Source organism: Canis lupus, chromosome 14 (genome assembly GCF_011100685.1).
Source record: "Canis lupus familiaris isolate Mischka breed German Shepherd chromosome 14, alternate assembly UU_Cfam_GSD_1.0, whole genome shotgun sequence".
Lineage (NCBI taxonomy): Eukaryota > Metazoa > Chordata > Mammalia > Carnivora > Canidae > Canis > Canis lupus.
The window spans coordinates 37,487,068-37,503,212 of record NC_049235.1 but is presented as its reverse complement, the minus strand read 5'-3'; the positions used below and the strand labels follow the sequence as shown (position 1 = coordinate 37,503,212).

General features: G+C 36.5%; 1 protein-coding gene and 1 pseudogene across 6 annotated transcripts in view; both read right to left on the bottom strand.

The window, feature by feature from the left end:
- Positions 1-16,145, bottom strand: part of STK31 (serine/threonine kinase 31) — an 86,722-nt gene that overhangs the window by 17,319 nt on the left and 53,258 nt on the right. For 3 of the 6 annotated variants that reach the window (XM_038557121.1, XM_038557125.1, XM_038557123.1), the window contains exons 23-24: positions 8,255-8,292; positions 1,505-1,573 (exon numbers count right to left, since the gene is read on the bottom strand). The exons of 1 other annotated variant lie outside the window; for it this stretch is intronic. In XM_038557121.1, the coding sequence (XP_038413049.1) occupies positions 1,505-1,573; positions 8,255-8,292 (107 nt within the window). The remainder of the gene's footprint in view (positions 1-1,504; positions 1,574-8,254; positions 8,293-16,145) is intronic. 2 more of the 6 variants (XM_038557122.1, XM_038557126.1) reach the window with 1 other exon arrangement.
- Positions 13,165-13,752, bottom strand: LOC102153874 (annotated as a pseudogene).

Sequence of the window (16,145 nt, the reverse complement as noted above, 5' to 3'; positions counted from 1 at the left end):
AGGGAGAAGCAGGTTCCATGCAGGGAGCCCGACATGGGACTTGATCCCAGGTCTCCAAGATCACGACCAGGGCCAAAGGCAGCACTAAACTGCAGAGCCACCCAGGCTGCCCTAGAAGAACTTTAAATGTACATTACTAAGTGCAAAAAAGTCAGTCTGAAAAGGTGACATACTGTGTGATTCTAACTACATGACACTCTGGTAAACGCAAAACTATGGAGACAGTAAAAGGGCCAACGGTAACCAGTGGTCTGGGGAAGGCAGAGATAAACAGGCAGAACACAAAGGATTTTTAGGGCAATGTAGATACTCTGTATGATACTATAGTGGTGAACACATGCCATTATATATTTGTCCAAACTCATAGGAAGACACCACGCTTTCAATGGGTTGTGCCTTTCCTCAATTACATTAGAGGAAACCCTAATGTAAATGACCGACTTTAGGTGATAATGATGTGTCAATACAGGTTATCAATTGTAATAAATGGACCACTATGGTGGGGGATATTAATGGACAGACTATACATATGTGAGAGAAGGAAGGATACAGGAAATCTCTGTACCTCTCTCTTCATTTTGCTATGAACCTAAAACTGCTCTTAAAAAAAATAAAGTCATAAAAACATTTGTAAGATATTTTAAAATAAGTATTTTCTTTCTTAAAAAAATTGCATGAGAAATTTTTAGAGATTATACTTCCATAAACTTATTTACTGCCATATTTATAACCTCTTAATATCTAGTCATACAGGACTACTCCATTTCAAAAGAATTTAATATTTTCATGTATTACCGCCTTTACCTAGTATACCAGCACCTCATTCTCTCTCTTGTAAACTCCTACTTCAATCTTGAAGATTCACCTCAAGCTACTTGCTGGCATCTTCTACCTCTCTCTTCCCTCCCCCTTTCTCTGCAGAGTTAAAAATTAGCTCTCTCCAAAGTACTTTCTTAATACCCTACTTAGGGATCGTGGTTGTTTACCTGTTCATATTTCTAAATTATTCATTTATTCAAAACTGCAATCCTGGTAATCCAGCATCTAGTTCAATTCCTAGTATGGACTAGATACTCAAAATATGTTGACTGAATACATATATAAATGTATGTTTATATTTGGCAAAGCAATATGAATGACAGATATATGACAAAGAAAAGACACAGCTAGATACTTATAAAAACTAGTAAAATATTAATATTTTAAACTAATGTTTTTAATATTTTAAATAATATGATCTTGGAAGATACAGCAAAGACTATTTTTTCTTTATTACTTATATTACATAATTTGTGTGAAAAATGTACAATCCAGCAGTATTCTCTAGCAACAATTCTCTGGCAGTGGTGTAAGCAAGGCATTTGAATTTTTCTTATTTATTATGAACGCTATTTTGCATTCTTAAAAAAAGTAGAGGACATTTTCAGTCCAATATTTATGTTTACGTTACTGGTACAACTACAGCATACGTTTCCAACCAGTAAATGACAAAAAGGTCGCATACCAAACGAAACTGATCCACTTTTGGAATTCCATCTTCATTTGTCTCAAATTTCTGATTTTGAACAGAAAGCTGTTAAAGAAAACGAAAATGGATAAATCCCCAGTGTAGCAAAATACCAATCTTATAAGCAGTCAATTCTGGAACTGTTCATATTCTGGAGAAGAGAGAACAACTCATTCAAAGGACATACATTAGCTCTTACAGGATAAAAAAAAAAAAAACTTTCATGTTAATAACCACTTGTTCCAAGTAACTAAACAGTTCCCGGGGCTCCTCAAGTATTAACAGAGTTGATGAATATAGTATAAGAAACTGCAATACTTCCTCACATTTCAAGTAAAAACATCGAAACTTTGTGGCTTATACCATGTTGGTTTCATACATTAAGTACAAATAAAGTAAATCAAGCACGTTTCTTTCCTTCCTAATACTTAACCTATGTTCAAGAAATACATATTAAACTTTTAAAACTATTACATGTGGAGATTTCTTATATACCCAAATTTTCTGAATCCTATATACTCATCACCCAGCCCCCAAAACCATCAGCCTTATGTATAAACCTACATGTTATTCTTGAGGTAAATCCTATACATTTCATAATTTCATTTGTACATATTTTAGTACATATTTCTAAAAGATAAAGTCTTTATTTTGACACAATGATATCATCACACCAAAAAGTAATTTTTTTTTCTTTTTTTTTTTTTTAGTAATTCTTCAATACAGGCATACATCAGAAATATTGGGGGTTTGATTCTAGACTACCATAATAAAACAACTATCACAATAAAGCAAGTCAAATGAATCTTTTAGTTTCCCAGTGCATGTAAAAGCTGTAATAACATTTAAGTGTGTAGTAACATTATGCCTAAAAAACCTATATACATATCTTAATTTAAAAATACTTTATTGCTAAAAAGATGCTAACCATCATCTAACTTTGAGTAAGTCATAATCACTAATCACAGACCACCATAATAAATATAATAATAATAAAGAAGTCTGAAGCAGTGCAAGATTACCAAAATATGACAGAGACACTATGTGAGCTAATGCTGTTGAAAACCTGACATCAACAAACCTGCCTGACACAGAATTCTGTACCTTCAATTTGTAAAAAATGCAGCATCTGCAAAATGGAATGAAGTGAAGCACAATGAAACAATATATGCCTGTATAAAATATCCAGTTTTCAAATTTTTTTAAGATTTTATTTCTGAGGGATCCCTGGGTGGCACAGCGGTTTGGCTCCTGCCTTTGGCCCAGGGCGCGATCCTGGAGACCCGGGATCGAATCCCACGTCGGGCTCCCGGTGCATGGAGCCTGCTTCTCCCTCTGCCTGTGTCTCTGCCTGTGTCTCTGCCTCTCTCTCTCTCTCTCTGTGACTATCATAAATAAATTTTAAAAAATAAAAAAATAAAAAAAGATTTTATTTCTAAGTTATCTCTATACCCAATGTGAGACTTAAACTTACAATCCCCGAGGTCAAGTCACATACTCCAGAGACTGAACTAGTCAGGTACCCCAAGTTTTCAAATTTTTAATCATCTCATAAACATCAGAAATTATTTTACTTGTATATAGTTTATTTAAATCCAGATCCAAATAAGTTCCATACATTGTAATTTAAAAATGAGCAAAAGGACTTATGGTTTCTTTCTGCTCCTCACCACTAAGTAAAACTATGTTGGAAGTAAAAAACATAGCTAAAGGAGGTCTCTGAAAGGTTAAAGAAGAAAACTGGCTAAAGACCCCAGGACTGGAGGAACAACAGTGAAAGGGTGTCTTATGACCCACCGCCCTACATCCAAAAAAAAACAGAAAGTGACTCAACTAGGATAAACTCAAATCAATGAAATTTCTGAAAACTAAAAACAAAACAAATCTTGAAAGCAACCAAAGAAAAACATTACCTATTTGAACAGAGGATTTCTTATGTGAAAACATGGAAACCAGATGGAAGTGGCAGAACATTTTCAACTGTTAAGAGACGAGAACTTTCAACCACAAATTCTATATCCAGTGAAACTATCCATCAAGAAAAAAGGTAAAATCATATGTTCTCAAGAAGGAGAAAAGAATATGTCACTAGACAATACATTCTTAAAGACTAAAGGAAGTACTTCAATCAAAAAGAAAATGAATTTTGGGGGCACCTGGGTGGCCTAGTTGATTAAGTATCTGCTTTCTGCTCTGGTTATGATCTTAGGGTCCTGAGATTGAGCTCCACATCAGGCTCCCCTCTCAGCAGTCTCCTCTGCCCCTCCCCCTGTTTGTGTACAGGCTCTCTCAAATAAATATTTTTTAAAAAAAGGAAATGAGGGACGCCTGGGTGGCTCAGCGGTTGAGTGTCTGCCTTTGGTTCAGGGTGTGATCCAGGGGACCCTGGGATTGAGTCCCACATTGGGCTTCCTACATGGAGCCTGCTTCTCCCTCTGCCTGTCTCTGATGAATAAATAAAATCTTTAAAAAAAAAAAAAAAAAAGGAAATAAATTTTAAAAAATATAATGGAGGGTAGCCCTGGTGGCTCGGCGGTTTAGCACCGCCTTCAGCCCAGGGTGTGATCCTAGGGTCCCAGGATTGAGTCCCACATTGGGTTCCCTGCGTGGAGCCTGCTTCTCCCTCTGCCTGTGCCTCTGCCTGTGTGTCTCTCATGAATAGATTTTTTAAAAATCTTTAAAAAAAAAATATAATGGAGCATCAGGAAGGAATAACAATGGAAAGAACAGAAATATGAGGGAATGCCAAAGACCATCCCTCTCATCGTAAGTTTCCTAAATCATATACAATGTCTGAAACAAAAGTAATTCAATCACACCATGTGACACTCAAAACAATGATAGCTAAAAGTGGGTTGGGTGAAGGAACCTAAACAAAAGGCCTCTACACTACTCAAAGTGTTAGAACACTGATACCAGTAGAATCCAGTAAGACACATACATATATTGTAATAACCATAACAACCTAAGAAAACTATAAAAGGCAATACACTCAAAGCACCATAAATAAATCAAGATGAACTCTTTTTTTTTTTTTTTTTTTTTTTTATCAAGATGAACTCTTAAAAAATATTCAAGCAACCCAAAGAAAGGCAAGAAAAGAGAAATTAATGAGTAAGAAATACAAGAAACAAACACAAGAAAGTGGTAGATTTACCCCCAATATATCAATAATCACCTTAAGTGTTGCAACAACATGGATGGACCTAGAAAATATTATACTATAAGAAATAAGTCAGAGAAAGACAAGTACCATATGATTTCATTTATATGTGGAATCTAAAAAACAAAACAGACAAAAGAGCATTGCATGCCAAAATAGATTACAATTTCCCTTATCTCTGTTATCCTACACTTCCAAAGTATATGAAAGCTTTAAGGTCTTGTATTAAAACCCTTTATAACTGAAATATGTAAAGGGTGACTTCGGTTTTCCTGACTGAACTCTAACAGAGTCCTCACAACTATGTCATATCCTGCATCAAAGCAAAGCAAACTGCAGATTATAAATTAGAAAGCATTAAAAGAAAACCACAGGCTCAAAAATGGTGTCACTTGGTAAAGGTCCCACATCAGTAAACCAAGACTTACTACCTAACTGCAGTTTCAACCTCCCCATCACCTTCCCTGAAATGTAATCTCCACATAACCAACATAGGAATTTCCTGGTCAGCACCAGGAAATTTACTGACAGATTCTTCCATTACCTATAGGATGATCTTGCCTAAAACAATGGATTATTTGCAAATAATTTTTTCTACTCCCTCTTTACCTTTAAAAACCTTTCCTATTCTGTAACACTCTGGAGCTCCCTTCTACTTACTAGATGGGATGCTGCCAGATTCGTGAACTGATTAATAAAGCTAATTAGATCTTTAAAATTTACTTAAAGTTGACTTTTAGTTATTTAACAATGTCTTACCTTCTAATAATGCTTATCTTTCTGTTCATTCTTTCTCTCATATGCCCACATTGAGTCTTAATTCCTTTTCACTTTGTTTTGTGCGTGATTCTACCTCATTATATCCAATGCCTGTCTTTCCATTAATTCTGAGGCAATTGATTGTTTTCTCCAAGGCAGAGGGAGCACAGTACATGCTTCCTAATAATAAGCCTCTTACTTTTCTAACAAGCCTCTTACTAATAAGCCGTAAAAAATGAGATAGTGAACCAGCACACTGGTTTAAGAGATATAAGGGAACTTAAGAATTCATAAGATAATAAAAATGCTAAAGTATGATTAACTAGAAGGGTGCGATAGAAATGGAAGAACAGAAGATGACTGTAAATTGTCGGTTCAGATGACCAGACTGTTTGGAGGAAGCTAGGAGAAATGGGATAGGGGTAGAGAGTGCACATTCTGAAGCCAGACTCGATAGGTTTAGTTTCCACCACTTAGCAGCCATGGGGTCTGGACAAATCACCTAATTTCTTTTTGCCTCAGTTGCCTCACTTATAAGCCCACTACAAGAATTAAGATGAATATAGGGATCCCTGGGTGGCTCAGGGTTTAGCGCCTGCCTTTGGCCCAGGACATGATCCTGGAGTCTTGGGATCGAGTCCCACATCAGGCTCCATGCATGGGGCCTGCTTCTCCCTCTGCCTGTGTCTCTGCCTCTCTCACCATGTCTATCATGATTAAGTAAATAAAATCTTAAAAAAAAAAAAAAAAAAAAGAATTAAGTTGGATAAATACCTGCAAAGTAACTGATACATAGTAAGCAGTCAATTAAGTATTACCTATTTTTGTTTTTTAAATTTCAGGTAACTTGGGACATCTGGGTTAGCAATATGAAATGCTGTCTTTATGAGGGCCCCTAGTCTTATCACTATGAAGAGCTTGGTAATTAAACATTGACAATAGTTGAATCTGGCTGACGAGTAGTATAAAGGGTTTCATCATTTATTCTTTGTTTTTGTGTAAAACTTTCCACAAGAAAACAAAAATTAAGATAATAGTTTTGCTTGTCCTAAGTGGCCCACTTTTATCTTAGAGATAATGGTTTACATGACAGACTAGATTTCCTTTCCTGTAATTGCTAGATTAGAGATATCGTAGCGGTTTATTCACAAAAAATATATTCATCCAGGATGGGAAACAGGCTTGTTCTTCAATCAATACTATTCCTTATAGGTGCTATTTTGAGGTCATATCTGAGCTCAGTAAACATGACCACAATCATTTTGCAGTGTCTGTTACAAAGAAGAATGACAACATATGAATTGTATATTAGCACCTCTGAAAACAGGTGTGATCTTGTTGTTTTTAGATTTATGTATTTATTTATTTACTTAAAGAGCAAGAGAGGAGGAAAGGAGGAGAGAGCGAGCAGAGGGAAAGGAAGATTCTTAAGTAGACTCCACACTGACTGTAGAGCCTAATGCGGGACTCAATCTCAAGATCCTGAGATTATAACCTGAGCCGACGTCAAGAGTCAGAGGCTAAACCAACTGAGTCACCCAGATGCCCCTAGCATTAGTCTTAAAAAAGAAAGTGTGGATATAGTACAACACACAAACATAAGACGACTCTGAAAAGCGGAAAGAAGGTGAAGTCGCTAGGGACCTTGGAACTTGAGGAATGACATATTGGTGAATTTCCTGGGTTTTCTTTCGATCCTCCTATATCCCAGAGGGAGTACAGAAAAACCTGTAACTCAGAAACACTAAGAGCCATATATCCAAAAAAAAAAAAAGCCCCTGGGAAAGCCAACTCCCTCTACCCAAAGAATTGGGAAGAGGGTGGTCCAGCAGCAGAAAAAAATTTTGGTAACATTCCCTACTCCACCCAAGTAACAAATGAAAAACTATCCCATCCTACTCACAGTGTCAGCAGGGCTGAGTGGGAAGCTGGACATCCACTCCCACCATCAACAAAGAGACAGAACAAGGCAATGTGACACTGCATTAGCTGGCACTCTACCCAACTGATACTGTCAGTGGGACCTAGCAAGGAAGCTAACTTCTAACCTTACTCAGCAGCAACAAAGTGGAACAAAGCAATGTGATAGTGTTAGTGAGACTCTATTTTTCCTTCTCTACTCCCCAAGTGTCAGCAGGACCCAGTGGAACTAGAACTTCCATGCTTACCAGGCAGCACAAGGAAGTAAAATAAGGTGGTGGTGGTAAAGCAGTTATTTCAGTATGGCTCTTGCTCCCCAGTGCCAACAAAACTCAATGGAGAGATGAATTTCCACCACAATCAGCAATGAGAAGCAGCAAGAACTCACTGCAAATCAGCATTCTGCTTTTGCTGGGGTCAGCAGAGACCACTGGGGAGATGAAGATCGAACCATATCTGAAACTGAACACTACACCTAAATGAGGACCAGTCTGCAAAAAATAAAGGTTCAATAGGATGCAGAGTCTCAAAACATAATACCCAAATGTTCAGGATACAATCAAAAACCACATGTCAAACTAAGATCCAAAAAAAAAAAAAAAAAAAATTCCCAACCTGCATAAGAAAAAGACAATCGACAGATACCAAGGTGACACAGATGTAGAGATTATCTGACAAAGATTTTAAAGAAGCCATCATAACAATGCTTAGAGACAAATTACAAACACATATGGAACAAACAAAATAATAGACTCAGCAAAGAAAAAAGAGAAAACCAAAAGAAAACATTAGAACTGAAAAAAAAACGTAAATTTTTTAACTCGCTGTACTGGGTCAATGGCATAAGGAGTATGACAGAGCAAAGCACCAATGAAATTAAAGAAAAAAAAATAGAAAACACTCACTTGAACAGCAGCCAAAAACTGGACAGAACCTCAGGGACCTGTGGAATAGTAACAAAAAAACCCAGAATTTATGTCATCAGAGTTTCAGAAAGAAAAGAAAAAAAGAGTACAAGGCCAACAAAATATGTAAAGAAATAACTGCTGAACCAAATTTCACAAATCTGGTGAAAAGCATAAACCTGTAAATTCAAGCCTCAAAGAGAGTAAACTCAAAAAACACATTCAAAGACACATCATAATCAAATTGTAGAAAACTAAAGACAAAGGAAAACTGTTAAAGTACTAGAGAAAAACATCACATTACCTGAGACAAATAATGATTCAAATGACAGTGGATTTCTCATGAGAGAAACCATGAAGGCTCAAAGAAGGTGGCACAACATTTTTCAAGTACAAAAAGAAATATAAACCCAGGATTCTACACACATCAAAAAGTATTCTTCAGAAATGAAGATGAAATCAACGTGCTCCCAGATGAAGGAAAACTAAGAATCTGTCATTGGCAGATTTATCTTAAAGGAATGGTGAAAAGAAATTCAAGCAAAGCAAATGACAAAACAAGAAATACTGAAATATCAGGAAGGAAAAAAGATTACAAGAGTAAAAATATGGGTAAAGAGAATAAACTATCCTCAAAATTAACATTTTGAGAAACTCCTCCAAGCTCTCTGCACTTGGATCTAATAAGAAAAAAAGAATAATGAGTCTCAGGCTCTTGATTGGGTCCTCAAAGCAGGTTCAGAAACAAGAAATTCCTGTACAGAGAACACTAGAAATGTCAGTGGATCCATTCAGTCTAAAACCCATAATTCTCTTGCATCCAACTCTACAACAGTAAGATCAATTCCACTCAGTCTGCTTATGATGCTAGAATCATTTCCAGGGGTACCTGGATGGCTCAGTTGATTAAGCATCTGCCTTCAGCTCAGATCATGACCTCAGGGTCTTGGGATAGAGCCCAGAGTCAGGCTCTCTGCTCAGTGGGGAGTCTGCTTCTCCCTCTCTCTGCTCCTCCCACTGTTCCTGCTCTCTCTTGCTCTGCTCTATCTCTCAAACAGATGGAATCTTTTAAAATACATAAATAAATGAATAGGGAAAAAAAAAGAAAAAAGAAAGCTCAAAATTGAAGGAATCACAACAGCAAACTTTTTAAAAAATCACTTCCAGAATTTAGGGGGCTGCCATCCCTTTTCCTTTTGTAAGATTTCTTCTTTATTGGAATATTCCTGAGAGGCACACATCACAGGCCACATGACCTAGGTCTAAAGAAATAATAGAACAAGGAATACTATTTTTCCCCACTGATTTTTGGATTAAGACTCAAAACAATGCATAATGTGTGAAAAGTATATCCAAATTCTAAAAAGAAGTGTTAAACACATCCTCGCAAGACTTTCTAAGAAGAGGACTTCTCACCAAACCATTCACAGAAGATAAGGTTAGAGATACCTTGATAAACAGATTATATAATGTAAGGGACTCCACAGTAATCAGTATGATGACATTTATTGGTAACTTATTTCTAAGCCCTGGACCCCCTTCTGCAACTGTTTATCACTGGCTTCAGTGGAGACTATGCCTTTAAGACTTAATATGTTTAGTGAAGGAAGAGGTGGTCTGCACAGAGCCTCAAAAGACTGAAATTCTGTGATGGGACCTTCACTTCTTAAGTCACACAATCCTCATGTCCACACTTGGGATAACCATGTGTTCCACCACATGACTATTTAGGATGATGCAATGAGATAGTTTCTTAAAGCACTTTAGTTAAATGCCAAACATGCAGTATGTGCTCCTAACAAGTGAGGATGTTATCATATTATAAACAGATATAATAATATCCTTAATTTAATAATATTTGGCCATACTATGGGAAAAAATCAAATATATGATTTTTATAAAACATGTATTCACATGAAACTAAAACTTCTTTTAAAATGGTCAAAAACAAAAAAAATAAAATGGGCAAAAACTTTTTATTTTAAGCATATATAGTAGGCCATAAAACATACCTAGAATTAAGGTCTTAAAGAGGTTTACATAGAAGAAAAAGAATAAAAGGGAATTCAGGGTAGTCTGGATGTTCTGTGATGGAGTTCAAAGCGGAGGAAGGAAAGAAGAAAAGCTAAGAGGTTGCTGATACACTGGGAGAAAAGAAAGACAGTGGGCAAAACATATTGGAGATATAAAAGCAGTTATTGTAAAATAAGAGGTTAGAGAATCCTGCCAGGATAAAAACGCACTGGACTGGATTCTACTACTTCTATTAAAAAAGTTAAAGGGGATCACAAAACCCTGGTTTTAGAAGATAACTTAAATTGCAAGAAAGTATGCATCTCAAGTTAAGAAGGTCCAGAAAATCCAAGGTTAGTTGTGCAATGGGTGATCCGAATGACTACTAACATCTCCCAGAATTACGTTAGGAGTTGGAATTTTTAAAAATCTTCAAACAAGGTTCTAAAGAAATGTACAAGGAGCCATAAATAAGAAATCTGTAGATGAGCTCAACAAAACACATGGTATACTTAAAAAAAAAAAAGGGAGTACTATTTCAGTACATAATTGTGACTAAAATTTAAACATTCATTCTGATACTATAAAGACATGCATTCACTCATTAATAGGAGTGCCTCTTCTACACCAGCATATTGTGGTTATAGCAGCAAATAAGACACACAAGCTGCCCCCAAGCAGCTTACATTCTATTGGCAAAAGCAGACAATAATAACCACAAATAAAAGAAATACACAGAATGTTAAGAGAAAACTAAAGCAGAGAAAAGGACTGCATTTTAGATTAAGGCTAGATAAGGCTGAAAAAGTGTCATTTGAATAAAAGAAAAATATCATTCACCTCTTTTTATTGTTTCCTCCCAGCAGTACCCACACAAAAACACAATTTTTGTGGTTTTATTTATTTGAGAGAGAGCACACATGCGTGCACATGCAGGGCAGGGGCAGAGGGAGAGGGAGAAGCAGATTCTATGCTGCACAAGGAGCCCGATCGATACAGGGCTTGATCCCAGGACCCTGAGAATCATGACCTGAGCCAAAGGCAGATGCTTAACCAACTGAGCCACCCAGGCAGCCCCAACTTTTGTGTTTTGAAAACTTTTTTTCAATATAACAATGTCAAAATTGCTCTAATTTTTAAAACTGGCTTCCAGCAAAGCCTTTAAAGATTTCATTATAACCAGGGCACTTGGGTGGCTCAGTGAGTTAAACATTTGACTCCTGGTTTCAGCTCAAGCCATGATCTCAGGGTTATGAGAGAGAGCCAGTGATGGGCTCCACCCTCAGCTCCAAGTCTGCCTAAGATTCATTCTCTCCCTCTACCTCTCCTCCCCCTACTCGTGTGCACAGATGCTCTCTTAAATAAAACCTTTAAAAAAAGAATTTCATTATAACCTAAAAAATATCTGAAGAATATAAATGATTTTAAGATAAAACATTACCTTTCAAATGTACCAGTGAAAAGTTATGGTTTACTGGAGGTAAAAGGGTCCTGCATACTCAAACATAGTTTTCTATAGTTAAAAGCAGTCTTCATAATATTCTTATCATTTAATGGGGGTATCATAAAGCAAAAAATTACACAAAACCAAAATATCTTATTATGATCATCAAAATACCTAATCTATTCCAGAGTCTATTTTAGAGTTTTAATATCAAATAAACTTATTTTAATTTTGCTAATTCTAAAACTTTTTAAAGCCATAGAGTGACAGTCATCCATTCATGCCCCTGGAATAAGATCCTTTGATAATGAACTGGATGTTCCAGTTGAACTCTGAATACTGCCTTTTCAAACATAGCCCTTGGGTCTTGGCTTTCTGTCATTTTATAAATTTTGCACTATGTGCTTTTGTTGTAACTTGCCTAATTCTTTAAGAAGGAAGATAAAAGTATACGTGATCTTTGGTGCTAAACTAAGTTTCCTATCAATAAAATAATTTAAAAAAAAAAGAACTTGAAAAAATAAATTAAATAAAAATAAAAAAAGAACTTGAACTAAAAAACTTTTTTTAAAATATCACAATAGCTCCAAAAAAGGAAACAACACATATATAGAATCTGTAAGCTCAAAATAACAAATGCTGATTAAAAAAATCAAAGACGACCTAAATAAATGGAGTTCATGGATCAGTCTGGTAAAGATGTCAATTCTCCCCCAAACTGACCTACAGTTAATGTAATTCCAACTAAAATCAAAGCAGGGTTTTTGGTACTCATAGATAAGCTGTTTCTGAAATGTATATGGAAAGGCAAACATATCCAAATATGTAAAATCTGACAAAGGAATTCACACTAACTATACTGCCCAATTTTTTTTTTCTAAATGAGGGGATTTTAATGAATACATACCTGAATATAAAGGACTCCAAGCTAAGAATATAAAATCAAGGCAGCTATTTTGTTTTGAACAAGAAAGTGGCATAAGCAACTCTGAGTATCCTGCTCCCCTCCCACCAACATGGGAGCTTACGCCCAACAGCACTCCCTACCCAGTTTTGGGAGAAAAGTGTCTTCTATCAGGCCAGTACTATCATCTACTATGATACCTTCTTACAAAGCAGGCATGTCATCAACCAACATCTGCTTACAGTAAAAAAAAAAAAAAAACAGGTCCAGATGGAATAGCTTGGAACTTACATTTAGAGAGAGGGACTTTCATTCAGTTGAAGATGAGCAGATGTGCTGACACACGGTGACTGACCACTGATCTTACATTAGGTAAGATGAATGGATTTGTCCACATTCCCAGTTCCTCCCATGTAAAAATCACTTCTATGTTAAAGCTCCTTTCATGAAAACATACTCTGACCATATAATGTAAAGGAAAGCTCACCTAGCCTCAAGTCTTCAATATAGAAACAATGAGTAAGGACAGGTTCACTGCTTTGATCATGTTCAGAACATTGACAAGGGCAAAGGGTGAGCTGGGCCCAGAAGCATCTCTACACTGTGCCAAAATTTCCATGTACTGCTCTTCCCCCGAGCCTCACAATGGTCAGCTGGCCAGTTGTACACCATGCACACTGGTTCTCCCACAAATAGCCCTATGGCCTTCACATAGTTCTTTTCCTCCAGGGTAAAGCAGTGATAAATCCATGCAGGAAGACTTATCATGTTTCCTTTTTCCATGAAAATGCGGATCCACTGGTACTCTTTATCTCTCACATCAAAGTACCCACTGCTATCTAAGATGTACCAGATCTCATCATATAGGTGCAAATGCTCCTCATAGAACATCTTAATCTTTTCTTCATAATTTGGTAGTTTATCTTCACATATGGTTATTATGTCAATTCAGGAGTAGTTTCTCTCTCTTCAGATTTTCTCTAATTCTAGATCATTCTATTTGTCAGCAGCCAGCTTTCAGTAAAAAACAACCCTAAGCTGATGTAGCTGCTCCAGGCTGATCAGGTGGCTGGGCTCAGCATGATGGGGCCATCTTGAGTCACTGGCAGACACATCCATTTACCAGGTCTGCACCATGGCTGGGCCAGGGCACCACAAACACTTGCCTTCATTGGGCCTTGTCCCAGTCCACTGACCCTGTACCTACTACCCAGTACTTATGGCTTACCATAAAGATACCGTAATCAAGACAGTGTGGTATTAATGGAACGAATAAAGAGTCCAGAAACAGACTTAACACAAACATGACCAATTAATATTTTACAAAGATGTAAAAGAAAGTCAGTAGAAAATAAGTCTTTTTAACAAATGGTGTTGGAACAATTGGACATCCATATGCAAAACACACATTGACATAAATCTCACTCCTTACAAAAAAATTACATCAAAACTTTTCCTAGATCTAAATGTAAAGCATGTAACTGCAAAGCTTTCAGAGGTAAATACAAGAGAAAATCATCATGACCTTGGGTTAGGCAAAAACTTCTTAGAATACTAAAATACACTCCCATAGAAGAAAAACAATAACAAATTGAGCTTCATCAAAATTAAAACCTTTTTCTCTGCAAAAGACACTGTTAGGAGAATGAAAATAAGCTGTAGACTAGGAAAAATGTTTGTAAATGATACACAGGATTTGCATCTAGAATGTATTTTTTTATAAAGATTTTATTTATTTATGAAAGAGAGACGGGGGGGGGAGGACTGCGCGCACACACAAGTGGGAAGAGGGGCAGAGGAGAAGCAGATTTCCTGCTGAGCAGGGAGCCCACTGCAGAGCTCAATCCCTGGGATCATGACCTGAGCCAAAGGCAGACTTTTTTTTTTTTTTTTAAGATTTTCTGTATTTATTCATGAGAGAGACAGAGAGAGAGAGAGGCAGAGGCACAGGCAGAGGGAGAAGCAGGCTCCATACACAGAGTCTGATGTGGGACTCGATCCTGGTACTCCAGGATCATGCCCTGAGCCAAAGGCAGATGCTCAATCACTGAGCCACCCAGGTGTCCCCAAAGGCAGACATTTAACCAACTGAGCCACCTAGGCACCTCATCTAGAATATATTTTTAAATGCTCATCACTCAATAGTAAGAAATCCAATTTGAAAATGGGCAATATACTTGAATGGACACATCACCACAGAGGATATGTGAAGGCAAATAAGATATTCAGCATCATTATCCATTAGAGAAATGTAAATTAAAACCACAATGAGACTACTATAGACCTATGAGAAATGGCTAAAAGAAAATAATGGCAATAATGTTAACAATGATGAAGAGCATTTAAAACTCTCATTCACTGCTGTGTATAGGAAAATGTCTGGTAGATCCTTATAAAGTTATACATATAATTACAATTCACCCAACTAGCTCTCTCTTGGGTATTCAATCCTAAAGAAAGTAAAATACATGTTCACATAAAACCTATACATAAATGTTCACAGCAGCTATATTTATAATAGCCAAAAACTGGAAACAACCCAATGTCCTTTAATAGGTAAACAGATAAACTTGGTACATTGATAAAATACTATTCAGCAATAAAAAAGGAATGGACTACTGATACACTGAAAAACTTGGATGAATCTCAAAGGCATCATGCTGAGTGAAGAAATTAGTCTTAAAAGATCCATAATGACCATTTATAGGACATTCTTTAAAAAAAAAAAAAAAAGATTTGAGAGAGAGGGAGCACAAGGTGAGGAGAGGGAGAGAGAGAAGCCAAGCAGGGAGCAGATACAGGGCTCGATCTCAGCACCCTGAGACCATGACCCAAGCTGAAGGCAGACACCCAACCAACTGAGCCACCCAGCCACCCAGAGTCCTTTATAGGACATTCTTTAAAAAAAAAAAAAAAAAAAAAAAAACCCAACTACTACTACAGTGATAGAGAAAACATCAGTAGTTGCCAAGGCTTAAGAGTTACGGGGAGGGACTACAAAGGCACAGCATATAGGATTTTTTTGAATTATGGAAGCGCTCTGTATCCTAATTGTGATGGTTACACTAATCTATACGCATGTTAAAATTCATAGGACTGTATGCCAAAAAACAGTGAACTGTACTACACACGCTAATTAAAAAATAAAGTTTTAGGGGCACCTGGCTGGCTCAGTTGGTAGAACATCCAACTCTTGATCTCAGGGTTGTGAGTTTAAGGCCCACATTGGGCAAAGAGATTACTTAAGAAAAATAAAATTAAGTTTTAAAAAGACCTTAACAATAAAGAGCAGAAATTCAGCACAACAGTATACTGACTCATATAGTTCTTTACTACCATTCGATGAAGAAAGAAAATAGATGAAATAAAGACTATTACCATACTCAAATGATATTTTACGACAGCTCTGAGAAACATAAAAATATGCAAGACTTTTATTTCCATCCCTCTGATATGAAGAAGAAATAGATTACTAAAGCAAAGATTAAAATGATGCCAGTTTAATCATTTCTATGACTATGATGTGTAAA